General features: G+C 43.2%; 2 protein-coding genes across 3 annotated transcripts in view; one reads left to right on the forward strand and one right to left on the reverse strand.

The window, feature by feature from the left end:
• The window catches only part of RELL1 (RELT like 1), a 100479-nt gene extending 92570 nt beyond the window's left edge, over window positions 1–7909 (forward strand). Inside the window, exon 7 of the mRNA XM_023224533.1 lies at window positions 7492–7909. The gene's annotated coding sequence lies outside the window, so the exon portion shown is untranslated. The remainder of the gene's footprint in view (window positions 1–7491) is intronic.
• Window positions 5187–18939, reverse strand: part of C3H4orf19 (chromosome 3 C4orf19 homolog) — a 32986-nt gene continuing 19233 nt past the window's right edge. Inside the window, exons 1-3 of one of the 2 annotated variants that reach the window (XM_023224530.2) lie at window positions 13980–14133; window positions 9820–9873; window positions 5187–8624 (exon numbers count right to left, since the gene is read on the reverse strand). In XM_023224530.2, coding sequence (XP_023080298.2) covers window positions 7709–8624; window positions 9820–9851 — 948 coding nt within the window. In that variant the 5' untranslated portion in view covers window positions 9852–9873; window positions 13980–14133 and the 3' untranslated portion in view covers window positions 5187–7708. Of the gene's footprint in view, window positions 8625–9819; window positions 9874–13979; window positions 14134–18939 lie in introns of those variants that run through there. The other variant, XM_023224531.3, reaches the window with a different exon arrangement.

Below are 18939 nucleotides of genomic sequence, written 5' to 3' on the forward strand. Positions count from 1 at the left end.
AAATAAATAAATAAATAAATAAATAAATAAATAAATAAATAAATAAAGGCACCGGTTTGTTGTTCAATCTGGGTTCAGTTGAGATTCTGCCACTGTCTGGTTGTGTGATTCTGGATGAGTTATTTAGCTGTTTGAGCCTCCATTTTACCATGTGTGAAATGGGGACAGTCATACCTACAGCTCATGGTGTCACAGTAGACTTCAGTGAGGTGATTCCCGTGCAGGACTTAGAACGAGGCTGGCTGCTCTTGGTGTTTAACACATAGCAGTATTGAAAATGTTAAGCTATACTCATACCTATAAAAATACTAAAAACAACAACAAAATACCAAAACCCATAACTTGATGGCTCCCAGAAATTAATTACTGAATACAATTTCTATGTTAATATTTGGCAAATTATTTTGAAGTAGTGTCTTTGCAGATTTTTTTCTCTATGCATTTTTTTCCTATAAACTTTTTTGGTTTTTTTTTGAGACACAGTTTCACTTTATTTCCTAGAACAGAACATTCAAGGATATTCTTTTGTTATCTAGTTTGGGTTTCCGTCATTTGCAGTCAACCAACCAAACCAACAAAAAGAACTCATGAGTTATTTGCAGAAAAGTAGCTGTAGGAGGAGTTATATAGATATATAAAATAATCTGTATTATATATTATATATATATAGGCTGGAGTGCACCGGCATGATGCATGATCTCGGCTCACGGCAACCTCTGACTCTCGGATTCAAGCAATTCTCCTGCCTCAGCCTCCCAAGTAGCTGGGATTACAGGCGAGCACCACCAGCCCTGGCTAATTTTTGTATTTTTAGTAGAGACAGGGTTTCACCATGTTGGCCTGAACTCCTGACTTCAAGTGATCCGCCTGCCTCGGCCTCCCAAAGTGCTGGGATTACAGGCGTGACCCACCGCACCCAGCCCCTATAAATTTTAATTTAAAAACCACAACAGTCCTTGATGGTTTGTCACCTGGCTTACGGCTGATGCCATGAAAACCTTAGACCCTAGATCTTGTGTATTCAGAAATTGGTAAAGCTTTTGTTTCCTTTCTAAGCATCAACATCTAAGACAGAAAGAGCAGCACATCGGCCTATGAGTAGAGGTTATGGACCTTCTGTGGCCTGTGAACTCTTCCTGATTTTTGTAAATTCTGAGGTTTATCATTCTTCATAGCTTTAGGAATATTTTGGAGAATGGAAAAGAATTAGTTGGACTTAGAAATGGAATTATTTTTCTGGGATTTTTTAAAAGTTGGTCATTTATGTCAAGAGAAATTGCATTGCTGTGCTTTCAAAGTAGCCAGATTCTGACTAAACAAGTATTCTAATTAGTCTGTTCCTCAATGGCCTCACTCATTTTAGTTTGGAATGTGTAGTTTTGATGAGGGAGATAAGTACAATTCTTTGCCTACCTTTTGGTCTCTAGGTCATATTCTACCTTAGTTCTATATTAACTATTCCAAAATGCTTAAAGGCAGTAAACACAGAGGTCTCCTAGGAACGAGGCTCAGAGGGCAGCACAGGTGAGGAGGAAGAGTTGCAGGTCAGTGGTGGTGAGTGCATTTGCAGGTGGGCTTGTATTGTAAGTGTGTGCTTCACACTCATGTGGATGCTCTATGTGCTTTCAAAAATATTGGCCCCAGGCTGAGAGCGGTAGCTCACGCCTGTAATCCCAGCACTTTAGGAGGCCGAGGTGGGTGGATGAGCTGAGGTAGGGAGTTCGAGACCAGCCTGACCAACATGGAGAAACCCTGTCTCTAGTAAAAATACAGAATTAGCGTGGTGGCACATACCTGTAATCCCAGCTACTCGGGAGGGTGAAGCAGGAGAATTGCTTGGAGGCAGGAGGCAGAGGTTGCGGTGAGACAAGATCGTGCCATTGCACTCCAGCCTGGGCAACAAGAGCAAAACTCCGTGTCAAAAAAAAAATATATATACACACACACACACACACACACACATACATATACATATATATGCCCAGTTTTGTCTATTTACAGAAAGCTTTTATTTACAGAAAGCTTTTATATGTACTAGTTCATCTGATCTTCTAAACCAGTGGTTTCCAAAGTAGGTTTCACATACCCCAGGGGTGTGAAAAAAACAATTAATGCTCTGATATGTTGTTACTTCATCTTAGTACTGCTAAATACTATGAAGCATATAACATGTTAGAAGATAGTATGGTTGTAAAAGTGCTTATATTAAGGGTGTGTGCAGTACTTTTTATTGATAACTGGTGCAAGATAAAAAAAGGTGTGGCAATCCCTGCTAGAGTCTTAAGTGTTTCTCTAAGTATGGAGAATTACTTACATAAACAAAGTAGATGCCAGGGCCCCACTCAATACCTACTAAGTCTGAATCGCTAGAGGTAGGTCCAGAAATCTGCCTTTTAAACAAGCACACCACATGCCTCAGGGGCACACTGAAGTTTGAGAATGTGTGCTTTCAGTTCTTAGAGATAGGAATGATCCCCATTTCACAGATAAGAAAAGTGAGGCTCAGAAACTTTAAGAAACTTAAAGTCAAAAGGTCACACAGCGAGCAAGAGGCACAGACAGATTTCACCCCAGGTTTATTAGGATTACAGAGGCACATGTGTGGGAAGTACCAGGCACGTGCCACATGGGCAGGGCCTCTGAAGACCTGCAGGTCATGACGCTTGGCTGCCGGTGTTACTGAAGAGTTAACCCTGGGTGCACCATTTTTCCCCCCATCACCAGGAGCCAAGAGAACAGTGAGATCTGGGTGTCATTACACGAATATACACCCTTTTTTCCCTTCTCCTCCAGGATTTTAAATATTGAGTTCAAAATGACTAAAAAATGAAGTCGGCCAAGCTCCCCATTGCTTGGCCCCAAATATTGGTTTCCTTAAAGTTTTTGTCTCAATTTGGGATTACTGTCCTTAGGGTAACAGGACTCATTCTAGAGACCAAACCTTCAGCAGCTGCCCAAATTCTACTCTGTCCACTTTTCCACAGACCACCACAAGCCTCATCATTCAAATAGAGCAGGGTAGGCTGAGAGTGAAGGGCCTGAATAATAATACAATTCCTAACTTCTCAAATTCCTATGGATTTGTGCTCCCACACGCTTTATTACATACACCATGTATACCTTTATTACACCATGTCACAATCCAGCACAGTCCTGGCTAGCTGCATGATGTCTCCCCAACCAGACGGGGAAAAGATTTTCTTCTTCCAATCAACAAATATGTATTAAGTGCCCCCCTTGTGCCATACACTAACTTAGATCTCGGGCCAAAGGCATTTGTTTAGTACAGTTATTTCCGTTGAAAAAAATTGCTAATAGTTGACTCCAAGTAACTAAATGTGCAGGTAAGCACCATCTACGATCAACATATTGACTTGCTGGGATATAAATGTTTCTTAAAGTGGCTGGGAGTGCTTCAGAAGTTAGCAGACCACTTAGGTGTGTTTTCTATAACCTGATACATACGAGAAACTTACAAATTTAGTAAATACATAAATGAACAACTTATTGTTCTATTAGTCAACAGGGAAATAATTTACCATGAAAAACAGATGTCAGCTTGTCTGTGTTTGTCACCAACTCCAAAATAGAGGATTTTAAAATGCATGAGGTTTAATCTAGAGAAAAAAACAATGAAACAAACCCAGAAAGCAACAATTTCTACATTTTCATCATAAAGACTGGTTGTGTGAAAAGCAGTGCCCTTGATGAAGAGTCAAGTCCAAGTGCAGGAAAGGAGGCTACATCCTGTGCTGCAGTAGTGACTGTGCTCTGTCTGCTGCATGGTTGCACACAGATGACCAAACCTGGGAAGTCAGGAGATCTTTCCGCTTGTACTTGCATCTGGTGTCTCATTCATTCTTTCTGAGGCCTCCTGCTTGGAGGTACGGATGGGAGAGGTAGGAAGAGAAGAGAATCAGAGAGACAGAGTGGGGCAGAGGGAGGAAAATGACGAATGGCCAGCACTTACTGAGCATAGACAGTTGGGCATGTGCTATGTAAGAGACCTAAAATTCTCTTCATTCTTTTGGGTATCTGGTTTTTCCAGTTATAACTATTCACTACATCAGCTTTGGCAATGAGGGGAAAAATTTTAATTTCATATTTATATGATAGTTTATTTTCCCTCAGTAAAAAGTTAAATCTTTCTTAGCTCAAGAAACCTATGTGTAATATGTACATAAAATAATCTTAATTCAAAATCAGGATTTAACATGGTAAATATGCATGTGATGCAATTGCTTAAGGTTCACGGAGAACTGTGAAGTCCGCCCCAATCACAGTTAGTGCCTTCCTATCAGAGTGCATTGTGCTTTCAAATTGTCCACAATGTTTGAAAAGGTTGGCTATTTTCAACATCACTTTTCTGACAAGAGGTGGCACTAGCTGCAGCAAGAAGACACTACACACATAAGCGTGCTCAGACAGCTCGCTGTTAGACAACCTGGTAGATAAGGCTTAAAGCTGGAATTAGTTTTCAGCCTAAAGATTTTTTACTTTCCTCTGATTTCCTTTGGGGGAGCCTGGATATTGGAGTAAAGATGAAAGGGGCCAGAATTACTTTTAAATAACTCTTGAAAGTATTGGCCATCTGTCGACCTTTTTGAAGCAGTTATTCATAAAAGAGAATCTTTAAAACTAGAGAGCTGTCAGTTATGGTGAACTCTGCAGCTGTTCTAAGATGTAAAATTATATACATACGTAAATGCAAAAGTGTGTGTCTGGGTAAGAGAAAGAGACTTGTCTGCCCTGATACCTAACCCCACCCGTTCCTTGTCTGAATTTCTTCTTTCGTCAGGTTTGGAGATATCAATGGGAAGTTGGAGCAGCAGTAGCTGTCCAGTCCTCCTTCCCCTGGACCAAAGGTGGAAGCCCCTTTGGTGCCACACTGAATGTACACACAATCTTCTAATCTTTTGAAACCAGCTGTATCCCAGGCGTTTGGGTTTTGAGGCCTCCTGTGGCAGAGACTGTAAACTGACTGCCTTGAAACACATTGTCCATTTCCCCTTCTCAGTAACTGCATGCTGAGTCTATTTCGCAAAGCCATGCACACCACTAGAAAGACAACTTTCCTAGTCTCTTTTGCAGCTAGATGTGGCCAAGTGACCAGATTTTGACCAAAGGGAGTATATGTGGAAGGGATGAATTATACTTCTGTGAGGTCCTCAATAGAGTGGGAGTGAGGTTTTTGACCTATTCTTTCTCCAACGTGGAATGTAAATGTAATGACTGAAGCCACAGCAGTCATTTTGGACTACAAAGTGACGTTGAGAAGGAAACCAACATGACTGAAGAAACATAGGTCATTCATACGCCGGTCATTGACACATGGGCCATTGATATGTGGGTCACTGATACATGGGTCAGTGATACCCTGTATCTGCCACCCTGGATCACTAACTCCAGACTTCTTTTACATAGGAGGTAAATAAACCTCTATTTGTATAAAACATTCATCCCATACAACTGAACATAATCCCGACTGATACACTTAGGAAGTCACTGAAGGAATAAGCATTCTGAAATATCAAGTATTTGGTGTACTAAATACAAAAGGAGACATACCTCTAATGCAATTAACAATGCCAAGAGTTTATCTTTTTAAGGACTCTGAGTGACCCTGTATATAGAGGTCACTTGCGATGGCTTGTCATCACAATACCAAACAAACCCAGGGTAACATATGTTCATTAAGCATTTGTAAGGGTGCCATCCTTAAAGGTGCTGGAAGGCTCAGAAATCATGTTTTATACTAAATAATTATCAAAATCAAATAATGACATTATATACACCTCCCAGTATTAGAGTTTTCAGTTGTGAGGATGTAAAAATGTTTGTTAAAGGAATTGTTTTCAACTGGTAAGACATCATTTTTGAGTGCCTAGTGTCCCAAGCACTGTGCTAAACACATCATTTCATTTAATCTTTACAAGCACATACTCTTATTATTCTCACTTCCCAGATGGGTAAAGAGAAGGGATACATAACTTGCCCAAAGTCACATGGCAAAGCTGGAAATCAAACAAAGTTCAGTGAGATTTCAATTCTGTGTTACAAAACATCAAACTAAAGCATCTTCCATGTGGATTTTTTTTTTCTAAATAGTTTTGAGCATCCTTAATGCCTTTAAATTCTCCATTGAGTTATGTTAGAATGGTTGACCTTGTTTCAGTGAATTAGAAGGCTGAAATCCAGAGAGGGCTTGTTCATCTTTGTGGTAAGATCAGGACACTTAGTTATGGCATCAAGTTTAACTTGAGAGAGAGAAAGCCAAAGTCATGGCTCTGCAAACCAACTTGGTCCCTTCCTTGAGTATAATTTTGTAGTCTAGCTCTTTTTTTTTTTTTTTTCATAGAGATGGGGTCTCGTTAAATTACCCAGGTTGGTCTTGAATTCCTGGCCTTGGCAGTTCTCTCACGTCAGTCTTCCAAAGTGCTGAGATTACAGACATGAGCCACTGTGCTTAGCTTAGCATTTTTTTTTTTTTTTTTTTTTTTTTGAGATGGGATCTCGTACTGCTGCCCAGGCTGGAGTGCAGTGGCGCAATCTTGGCTCACTGCAACCTCTACCTCCTGGGTTCAAGCAATTCTCCTTGCCTCAGCCTCCCAAGTAGCTGGGATTACAGGCGCCCACCACCACGCCCGGCTAATTTTTTGTATTTTTAGTAGAGATGGGGTTTCACTATTTTGGCCAGGCTGGTCTCGAACTCCTGACCTCAAGATCCACCCACCCGCCTCGGCCTCCCAAAGTGCTGGGATTACAGCCGTGAGCCACCGCGCCCAGCCATCTAGATTAGCTCTTTACATTGAAAGTAACATCCAGGGTCACTGATATTCTGAGAAAATTAGAACCACCTTTGAGTTAAGACAGAAAGACACATACGTTGTTATATTTTAATTAGAATCAGACATTTAATGGCATAAAAACATTCATATATGGCTTTGCTGTTCTGAAAGTCATGAATTTAAAACCCAAATATGACACAAGCAGTTTTAAGACTATGTTGGCCAAGCCTCCCCAATCCCAAAGGAGATTTAAAAGCAATAATGTAAAAAAGTTAAGGTCAGGGTGTTTTAAAATCACATCTCAGCTAATGACTAACCTTTTGTTTCCTGAGGACTTCTGCTCTACTGTGAAAACTGCTGAGCTTAACCCGCTGTTGAACAACTGGTTAGTTCTTAGTTCCCTGGGTGAATTGTCCCTGAAGTCAAGCCACGTTCTGGGGACACATGAGGCACTTTAATTGGGGTAGTTACTTTTTCCAGGTTGGGTACACTGTTTGGCTCTCAAAAGCAAGGTAAACAGTTATAGTCAAAAGGAATCCTCTGTGATTGTGTGCCTTTGGGATCAAGGGTTGAGATCTTAGAGTATTCTCATAAACATCTGCACCAAGTGCTCAAAGATGTCTGAGGGTTGTCAAGCAAGCTGTTCAATTTCTGCACTTTCTGTGGACATGGGCACAATGACCTACTCAGATTTTTCTCCTAGTGTCCTGAACAACAGCTCATCGACACAGAGTGAAACTCCAGATATGTGACAAGCAGCATGGGACAGATGCTGACAATCAGAACAGATGCTGGATGTAAACAACTGGTAAGGCTGCACTGGTGCATGCTGGGAGAATCACCTGCTCTGCATCCAGGGAGCAAATGCATCTGCATGCTCAGCATGACACCAGCTTACTTCCCTGTGCAAATCCCCTCCCCTAATCAGCCTCATCCAAATCTTCTCCTGCAGTAGCAGCTTCTAAAGCCGCAAGGGCCTCCGCCACCGCTGCATCCTCGTCCACAATCTCCCCATCTCCGTCTCCATCGGAGCCATGGGCATCCTCCTGCCTGTTTCCTGAGTCAACCACAGGCATGGCATGAGCAGGACCCTTCTCATTAAAGCAGATGCTTAGAACTTCTGTTTCCACATCCTCATTCAATGAATCCCAGCTTCTCCTCCCAGAGAAGGGTGTATTCAAACCACGCTCCCCTACTGTGGGCTGAATTCCCTCAAGGGACTCATCCTCAGTATGGTTCTTGAAAACACAGTCCTTTTCATTATGGTCAATGTTGTCTCCAGCTGGGCCCCCATGCTGAAGGTAATCTGGGGCTGGTATCTGCAAGACATGGTCTTGTACTTCCAAGGCAAAACTTTCTGCCTCAGAAGGAGCTCTGGAGTCTCCATTTCTCATGACTTGGGTTCCTTCTGAGGCCAGTAGCACACAGTCCTGTTTCCTGGTGCCCCCGCCTTCCAGGAAGGGTTGAGTTGGGGGAACTCCAGTATTTTCAGTACTGGTCCAGGAGCCCCTGTCATCCTGGGCAGGGCTGGGATTCCCAGTGGGCTGTGGAGCGGCAGCAGGGCCGATGCCATTGATGCCGCAGGCAGGGTGTTCCCCTCCAGCATCCCCCTGCAGGAGCAGCCCCTGGTGAGGCCAGCAGGGCTCCCGTGGATTAGCTGTCCTGCTGCTGCTCTCAGTCTTTTTTGAGCCCTGCCTCTGAGAGTCATTTTTCTGCACCAGGACTTCACTGTTCCATTTGCCTTTCAATTTATCAGTGTCGTCTTCATCTAGCTTGCAGCTGTTGACTTCATTGACATAGCCAGGAGAGGACACTTGAACTGGATCAAAGAGATAGCTGCAGGGAGGACAATGAAAAACCAGTCAGGTCTGCTCCATCATTAAAGATTTTTACCACAGGCCCTGCTTCTTTCTACGAAACCTGCTAATTTAATTTCTGTGATTACTCTTTTCAACCTAGATAAGGGTGTCTAAATCAAATAGATATAGTTGGTATAAAAATGTTCGGTGGCTCACACCTGTAATCTCAGCAGTTTGGGTGGCCAAGGCGGGTGGATCACTTGAGGTCAGGAGTTCGAGACCAGCCCGACTGACATGGTGAAACCCCATCTTTACTAAAAGTACAAAAGTTAGCTGGGCGTGGTGGTGGGCACCTGTAATCCCAGCTACTCGGGAGGCTGAGGTAGGAGAATCGCTTGAACCTGGGAGGCGGAGGCTGCAGTGAGCTGAGATCACGCCCCTGCATTCCAACCTGGATGACAGAGCAGGACAGTCTTGAAAAACAAAAACAAGGTTCTGCCGGAAATACATCTTAAGAAGAGAGCCAAAAGGAGGAAGGAGGGGTAGGGGGTAAAGTAAAATACAAAGTGGTTCATAGAATTTTAAAATAAAAAATAAATAAAACAAGTGTGCTAGGGCCATAAGGAGTACAACCTCTCAGTGGAATATTTTGCAGTCATTAAAATGATAAATATGAAGTCTGCAGTCACAGGAATGATACTTATAATACATATTTTTTGAATAAAGCCAAACATCACATTATGATTATAGTGGTATAAAGCTTATTTATGTATGTGTCTAGAATAGAGCTACAATTAAAAAGACAGTATATTTGTTAAGAAAGCAAGATCATCAGTTACTTTTCTTCCCTTTGTCTTAGTTAGAAGTTTATGTTCATATTTCTCACAGTTTTATGAAATGCAGTGTGGACAAAATTAAAAGCACATATGTGATTGGGGTGATTTATTTTCAGCGATGCCATTTCAGGCATCCTCAGAAACCCAGACCAAATTCAGCCTCAGAAAATGATGGTGTTCCCGACATGCTTTGAGAAGTGAGCAAAAAAAGTTAAAAAAATCTAGGGCACGTGTTCTTTTAAATGATATGATAACAGTTCCAAACTCTTAACGTGTTGGCAATGTTGATCATGTCCCAAGCTGGATAAATGCACTGAATACATGCATGGTCTTTAAAAGTGACTCCACGCTCATCACAAATTCCTCCATTTAGAAGTAGTATTTCTCCAGCTTTACCTTTGTATTATTTTACAGCACCTGCACCCCATCTGGATTGTTTTCTGTTATCACCTGGAAAAGAAAGCGTAAAAGGTAGAGAAAACAGTGAGTGATCTATTAGTAGGAATTAAGTTTGCTTTTTTTTTTTTTTTCCCCTAGAGACTCAAAATGCATTAATAGTCACACATTTTGGCAAAAGGGTAACTACCACATGGGTCAGAGAGGGCGCTGGTTACCAGGAACACCCCATTTCCATCACTGCTTCAGAGTTCTCAGACGTTCACTGACACTTGCCTCTGTGTCAGACCTTTCTCCCCACCCTGGGGTTATGTCTGGAGAAGAAGGTGGAAGGATGCTAGACAGAGAAGGGACTTCTGCCGTTTCCTAATCTGTTACCTTCTACAGAGGACACAGGAACCTCACCAGGGCACAGCCCACTGTGCAGCAGCAGCAGGAGGGGGAGGGGATTCTGAGCGGGCTCCTTGCCAGGGCATTTGCTCCTCAAGGGTTAAAGGATGCTGGAATAAGCTGGTGGATCTATTGTGTCCCATGATTCAGACACTGAGGAGCGTGACAGCCTGAGTCATTGCACAAGATTCAACCACACTAAATTTATCCTGTGTTGCTTTTCCCGCCGCTGGGTCAGTCTCAACATCTCAACTATGATTCGTGGACCTGTTCTTTTTAGCTCAAAGACATGCCCCCTTAGGCTTCCTGGCAGAAGATGGACTCATTTCCCACCTGCCCACTCTTCCCTGGCCCCTCCCCAAGCTGGGCTTTTCCCGATCATTTCCTTTGGAACAAAATCTTCTCTTCATGTAACACTGACCATATTGGCCTCTTCCTTCCTCAGAATAGCCTAAAAATGAGTATGGAAGCATCTCTAAGTTACTTTTCATTTCTAATATCTACAGCCTTTATTGTTATTATTTTTTTGAGACACAGTCTCACTCTGTCGCCTAAGCTGGAGTGTAGTGGCGCAAACTCCGCCTCCCAGGTTCAGGTGATTCTCCTGCCTCAGCCTCCCAAGTAGCTGGGTTTACAGGTGGGTGCCACCATGCCTGGCTAATCTTTGTATTTTTAGTAGAGACAGGGTTTTGCCACGTTGGCCATGCTGGTCTCAAATTCCTGATCTCAAGTGATCTGGCTGTCTTGGCCTCCCAAAGGTTTGGGATTACAGGCATGAGCCACTGTGCCGGGCCTACAGCCTTTAAAAAGACAAGCCAAAACAGAATCTGCATCCCCAGTCCCCTGTCTCCATGAAACACAGGCACCAGAAAGAGAGATCATTCATTGCTGGCTGTGTCTCTGTCTCCCCTGTCATCCCTCCTTCCTTCTTTCAATCATGGATGAATTTCCAGGGATGCTGCTCCATAAGCTTTTGCCACAGTGAACATGATTGGTGCTTTTTAAGAAGTATAGATGGCTTGGTCAGTTAAAAGGGACTAGATTTACATTAAAAAAATAAAATCCACAAATAACTCCCTATGGTAGGCTGAAAAATGTCCTCCAAATATCCACATCCTAATTCCTGAAACCTGTAAATAATACCTCATATGTCACCTGAGTCCCCAGATTAAAGGTATTTGCAGATGTGATGAAGTGTAGGATTTTGAGATGGTACAATCTGCCTAGTTTATCTGGGCGGACTCTAAATACAATTAAATAAATGCTTATGAGAGGGAGGCGGAGGGACATTTGATTATAGACAGAAGAGGAAGAGGAAGAGGCAATGTGACCAAAAAGGCAGAGATCGGAGCAAGGAGGTCACAAATCAAGGAGCACTGGCAGCCCCCCAAGTTGGAAGAGGCAAGGAAGAGATTTACTCCTCGAGCCTCTGGAAAGAGTGTGGCCCTGGTGACACCTTGATCCCTGATACTCAGCCCTGGATCAAGCCCACTGATACCAATTTCAGACTTCTGGTCTCTAGAACCGGGAGAGAATATGCTTCCATTGTTTTTGTTTTGTTTTGTTTTGTTTGTTTTTTTGAGACAGAGTCTCACTCTGTCACCCAGGCTGGAGTGCAATGGCACGATTTCGGCTCGCTGCAACCTCTGCCTCCCGGGTTCAAGTGATTCTCCTGCCTCAGCCTCCCAAGTAGCTGGGATTACAGGTGCCTGCCACCATGCCCAGCTAATTTTTGTATTTTTAGTAGAGATGGGTTTTCACCGTGTTGGCCAGGCTGGTCTTGAACTCCTGACCTCAGGTGATCCACCGACCTCGGCCTCCTAAAGTGTTGGGATTACAGGCGTGAGCCATCGCACCCGGCCGCTTCCATTGTTTTAAACCCCTCAGTTTGTAGTAATTTGCTGCAGCAGCACAGAAAACTAGTAACATCCCCAAATCACTTCATGCTTGAGGACCAAACCCCCCTTGTCCTTCCAACTCTTCCTGGGAGGACTCATGGAATGCAGAAGAGTCCCTCGGGCCAGCCCTGCATCTCTTGCCACCCTTTCTTTCCTTACTGTGCTTCAGTTTTCTTCCTAGCATGCGTCACCACTGGACATTCTGTCATAGATTTGTTTTTGACCCACCTATTCCACCCTTCTTCAAGCCTAATCCTCAGCACTTAGGATAGCACCTGGCACACAGCAGGCAGTCAATAAATGTGGAATGAATGAATGATTTAATGGCTATAGATTAAAAATGAGAGCACTATCAGTGAACTTGTTGTGTGTCTGCAACCAATCAAGACATTTCCAGTTTGTGCTAGCCACGTCACCCAGGTGTTACAAGGGTGGGCTCAGGAGACGGAAAACCCTGCTACTATGGGACTTTGGGCCTCAGTCACTTGATCTGTAAATGGGGATAATAATATTTCTACTATATGGTGTTGTTGGGGATCATATGAGCAAACATTCATAATAAACACAGACCAGGGGTGTCTTACCCACCCCTGTTTGGATACAGCATATTAAAACACTCCCCACCCCCGCCAAAAGAAAAAGATGGAGGTCTAGTATCCAAGAAAGATATGATCTAGTTGCCAGAACCTATGCATACAAACAAGAGTATTAACAATGTCAAGTCGGACTTGTTTCTGGAATAAGGGCTAAATGGTATATTTCTATCAGCTGTGACAACAGTTGAAAGACAGAAGACCCCAAGTACAACAACAGTCCCATAGAGAGAAAAATCACTCTCTCTGTGGAACTGTGTACACATGTGTAACATTGTACCTTTCAGAATACTCTTAAATTACCCCATTTCAAAGCCCAGGATTTTGTCCCCAGCCTCTACTCCTCCTTCACCTTCCTTTTTCTGCTGATAATTCATAGATGAACTGGATAAATAAGACAGGCGAGAAGCAGCACATGCACCTCCTCTTCTCCCTCCACACCTCTCCTCTCCCCTCCCCTCCCTCCACACCTCTCCCCTCCCCTCCCCTCCCTCCACACCTCTCCTGTCCCCTCCTGACCCTCCCCCTCCACAATTCACTCTGAAATCTTGACCCTTTTCATGCCTGCAATACTTTGTTTATCTTGGACTCCTTAAAAGTAAACAAACCAACAAACAATGACAACTGGTCAGGAGGATAGGTAGTAAAAACAAAACAAAAAAAGGTCAAAGAAAAGGAGAAAAGAGCTTAGAAGTGTTTGAAAAACCAGCAAGGCAGACTGGATTGTAATAATGTAACTGAAGCAATCATAAAACATTACTCATTGAAAAATCTCAGGTCAACTTTACGATGGTGAATCCAAAAGGTGTACAGGGGAAGGCAAAAGAAAGGAGGAAAGAAAGGAGGGAGGAAAGACGAAGGGAGGCAAGAAGGTGAGGAAAAACAGGCAGACACATCCAGAGTGACACCTTGCACTCCCAGCTCCTCAGAGGCTGCTCAAGACTGACCCTGGGGCACCCTCCATCCCCGCCTTCTGCTGCTATAGCCAAGACCACAGGAGCAGGCTGCACTGAATGAAGTGACTGCAGAGATTTAATAGCCGCACTCGAAAACTGCCCCTTCCCTGCTTCTGAAGGAAATAGACATCATCTGTGGCTTTCAGGCTCCCCTCCTTCCCCAGGAAAACCACAGGATCTATACTGTTCTTCCAAGCTGTGCAATTACAAAGGATGTTGTGGTGGTTTTCCTCTTTCAGAATCAGGTTTCCAGTTTGGTTCCTCCCCCGCTTGCCTCCCGTTAGGGCACACCACATGGGTTTCCTATAGACCTGGTCCCATACCTGAGGGTCATGCTTCTGCGCCTCTCCGGAGCTTGGCAGGGACAGCCTCTTCCTGGTTAGAGGTTCTGTCCTCTCACCTCGCCCTGAGTGTTCCTTCCCCAGCAACATTCCTTCTCTAGATCAGACGGATAAGCTCTAATGTCCAAGGTTGTGTGACTGCTGACGAAAAGGGTGGGGACTAATGTACTCACGCCCAACCCCTGCATGCCTGTGTCCACAATTATTCTTCCTTATATGATGTGTCATATAAAGTGTAATTCATTTCTTTTTTCATATGTCACTCCCACTTCTACATCTTGCGTTTAGGACTTCTCCTAAGTCCAGGGGCAACAAGGAAATACTCTGGGTCTAGCATGCAATATACAGCAATGAAAAAAATATGCTCTTTTGATGTAAGATTGGGTTCAAAATGAGCAGTCTATTAGCTTTCTTCCTTGCCTGCCTTTTGGCAACAGCTAGCTTAAAGGTAAGAATTCAGTTGTTGGGTACCCTTTATTACAGAGCAAAATCAAGATTTGCTTTCTCTTTGGCGTAAAAAAAGCAACAGGCAACGAAGGGCAAATCCTTCACAACCGCTGCTGGGTTTACATAGGGGAAAAACAAACACCATTAGGATGGCTGTGTCCACCCATTGCTGCTGCTGCCTGCTCCTGCAGCCTTGTGTTGGGGGCTGACTCTGTTCAGTGTTTAAAGAAGGTCATGCTAATGCCATGTCAGTCACTGGTGAAGCCTCCTTGCTGGGAGGGTAGCAATGGAGGTCGGGGAAGGGGGAAGTCCAGAGAAGCCAAGGAGTTTTCTAACCAGACAGAGAAATTAACTGAGTATTCATCAGGAACTCAAGGGCATATAGAAAAAGACTCAACCCGTCTGGAAAGAGCTCCCTTTAAATAGTGATAGCTTTGAAGAATGACAGGGACATTCTAAAAGGACACAGGAATCCACTTGTAGAGGTTTTACTGGCCAAAGTGGAACAACTGGAGTATTAAAATAATTACTAATATACAGCATTATAGCCCATTGAATAAAACAAGGACTTATGAGTCCACACTAAGATACATAAAGGGAAAGGGAACACTCTACCTTACAAGTAGGAAACCAGCTAACAAACATACGAGAAATACTGGAACTAGAAAAACCACCATTTGATAGCCATCATCATAATAACTGATGTCAGTGAGAAGTATCAATGGATGGTAGGACTAGTGGGTGAAATTTTGAGGAGGACAGGACATTTAGTCTCAAAGTAGCCCCCCCCCCAATATGATTAAGGATAAAATAGTATTCTTACACTGGAGAAACCTGGCATACAGGGCCTCAACCAAGTAGTCAAAGGTAATAGTGCCACAATGAGACAAATCAATGGCATGTGGCTTCTGACAGGAGGCACTGAGAACTTAGCCTCACTTCTGAGATTTTCTGACAAAAGAGCATACTCTGAGTTGAAACATGAGGGGTATTCTGCAAAGCAACTGGCCTGTACTTTTAAAATAATGTAATGTTATGAAAAAGCAAAGAAAGACAGAAGAATGCTTCCAAATTCGAGGAGATTTAAGAGACATGACAACCGATGTACTGCATGTCCTTCTTGCTAAAAGGTCATTATTGACATAATTGGTAAAATCTGAATAAGGTCTGTAGATTAAGTAATGGTATTAAATTGATGTGAATTACTTGCTTTTGAACATTGTCCTGGGGTTATATAAGAGGATGCTCTTGGGGAAGGGCAGAACAAGATGGCCAAATAGAAGCCTCCACTGATCTTTGCTTCACTGCCCCACAGGAACACCAAATTTAACAACCATCATCTACAAACACAAGCACCTTTATAAAAACCAAAAATCAGATACGCAATCACAGTACCTGGTTTTAACTTCATATTGCTGAAAGAGGCACTAAAGAGGCACTAAAGATTGTCTTAGGAAAGACAATCTTGAACTGCTGATACCTATTCCTTGGCAGTGGCTGCATGACGTGGAGAGAGAATCTGTGTGTTTGGGGGAGGGAGAGTGCAGTGATTGTGGAACTTTGCATTTGAACTCAGGGCTACCCTATCAGAGCAGAAAGCAAAACCAGGCTGAAATCAGCTAAGCCACAACCCTACATTCTACCCACACACAGAGGGAGCATTTGAACCAGCTCTAGCCAGAGGGAAATTATACGTTCCAGCTGTTGGAACTTGAGTTTTGGCAAGCCTCAACCAAGGACTTGGACTAAATCCTAATAAACTTGGACTAAATCCTAATAAACTTGAAGGGTAGTCTAGGCCAAAGAACTGTGGTTCCTAGGCAAGGCATCAGTGCTGCACTGGGGCCAGAGCCAGGGGACCTGGGGGGCACCTGATCTGCTGAGACACAAGAATGGCTAAGGGAGAACCTGTGTCACGTGTCCCAAAAACCCAGGCAGCACAGCTCACAGCAATGAAAGTGACCCCTTCCTTGTGCTTGAGGAAAAGAGAGGGAAAAGTAAAGAGGACTTTGTCTTACACCACAGGATACCAGCTCAGCCACATTAGGATGGGGCACCAGGCAGAGTCATGAGGGCCCCATTCCAGGCTCTAGCTCCTAGATGACATTAATAGACACACCCTGGGCCGGAAGGGACTGCACCTTCCTTGAAAGGAAGGATCAAGTCCTGGCAAGACCCATCACCTGCTGAGTAGAGAGCCCCTGGGCCCTGAATAACCAGCAGGAATACCCAGGTAGTGTGCTGTGGGCCTTGGGTGAGACTCTGAGACATGCTGGCTTTAGGTGAGACCCAGCACATTCCTAGCTGTGGTGGCTATAGGGAGAGACTACTTCCACTTGAGAAAAGCAGAGGGAAGAGTAAAGTAGACTTTTTCTTGCACCTTAGGTAACAGCTCAGCCACAGTGGGGTAGAGCACCAGGCCAGCTCTTGGAGTCCCTAATTCAAGGCCTTGGCTCTTGGATGGCATTTCTGGACTGAAGGATGTGTCCTAGGCCTGGCAACACTTACCACAAACTGTCTGAGGAGCTCTTGGGCCTTAAGTGAACATTGGCAGTAGCCTGGCAATACTCCCTGTGGGTCTGTGGCAGTAATGGTGATAGGGAGAGAATCCTTTTCCTGGGAAAAGGGGAGGGAAGAATGGAAATGGCCTTGTCTTATGGTTTGAGTGACAGCTCAGCCCCAGTAGAATAGAGCACCAGGTAGATCTCTAAGGATTTTGACTTCAGTCCGTATCTCCCGCCTAGGGCCTGGGGTATCTTGTTGCCCTGAATGGAAAGACACAAGCCTGGCTGGCTTTGCCCCCTGTTGATTGTAGAGCCTTAGGGCCTTGAACAAACATAGGAGCTAGCTAGATAGTGGTTACAGCGGAACTTGGGTAAGATCCAGTGCTGTACTGGCTTCAGGTCTGACTCAGCACAGTCCTAGTGATCATGGCCACAAGGGTGCTTGTGTCACCCCACCCCCAGCTTCAGGTGGCTCAGCACAGAGAGAGAAACTTTTGTTTGGGGAACAAGAGTCTCTGCCTGGTAATCCAGAGAATTCTTCCAGACCTTGTCCAAGACCACCAAGGTGATACCTCTGAGTTGGCAAGAACCATAGCATTACTGGGCTTGGGGTGCCTCTAATGTAGATATGGCTTAGATCACATAGATATGTGAAACTAGATATGGCTGAAAAGCCTTTCCAAGAACAGGTACAAATAAGCCCAAACTAGAAAGACTATGAGGAATACCTACTTGTTCAATGCCCAGATACCGATGAGCATCCACAAACATGAAGACCATCCAAAAAAAAAAAAAAAAAAATTACCTCACCAAAAGAACTAAATAAAGCTCCAGGGACCAATCCTGGAGAAACAGAGATATATGACTTTTCTGACAGAGAACTCAAAATAGCTGTGTTGAGGAAACTCAAAGAAATTCAAGATACCACAGAGAAGGAATTCAAAATTCTATCAGATAAATTTAACAAAGAGATTGAAACAAAAAGAATCAAGCAGAAATTCTGGAGTTGAAAAATACAAGTGACGTACTGAAGAATGCATCATAGTCTCTTAACAGTAGAATTAATCAAGCAGAATAAAGAATTAGTGAACTTGAAGACATGCTATTTAAAAATATATTCAGAGGACACAGAAGAAAAAAAGAAGAAAAAAAATGATGCACACCTACAAGATCTAGAAAATAGCCTCAAAAGGGCAAATCTAAGAGTTATTGGCCATAAGGAGAGGTAGAAAAAGAAATAGGGGTAGAAAGCTCATTCAAAGAGATAATAAGAGAGAACTTCCCAAACTTAGAGAAATATATCAATATCAAAGTACAAGAAGGCTATAAAACACCAAGCAGATTTAACCCAAAGAAGACTACTCAAGGCAATTAGTAATCGAACTCCCAAAGGTCAAGGATAAAGAAAGGATCCTGAAAGCAGCAGAGAAAAGAAACAAATAACATACAATGAAGCTCCAATACACCGGACAGCAGACTTTTCAGTGGAAATCTTACAGTCCAGGAGAGACATGACGTGTCAGTGGCATAACATACTTAAAGTGCTGAAGGAAAACAACTTTTACAGTGGAATACTGTTTGTGGCAAAAATATTCTTCAAACATGAAAAAGTAAATTTCCCAGACAAACAAAAGCTCAGAGATTTCATCAACACCAGTTCTATCTTACAAAATTGCTAACGGGAGTACTTCAATCAGAAAGAAAAGGATGTTAATGAACAATGAGAAATCATGTGAAGGTACAAAACTTGCTGGTAATCATAAGCAAACAGATAAACACAGAATATTATAACACGGTAACTGTGGTGTGTAAACTTCTCTTGAATAGAAAGACTAAAAAATGAACCAATCATAAATAATAACGAAAAATTTTCAAGACATAGACTGTACGATAATATGTAAATAGATACAACAAAAAGTTGAAAAGTGAGGGGATGAAGTTAGAGTCTTTGTTTTTATTTTGTTTGTTTTTTTCTTGTTGGTTTGTTTATG

Source organism: Piliocolobus tephrosceles, chromosome 3, assembly GCF_002776525.5.
Source record: "Piliocolobus tephrosceles isolate RC106 chromosome 3, ASM277652v3, whole genome shotgun sequence".
NCBI lineage: Eukaryota > Metazoa > Chordata > Mammalia > Primates > Cercopithecidae > Piliocolobus > Piliocolobus tephrosceles.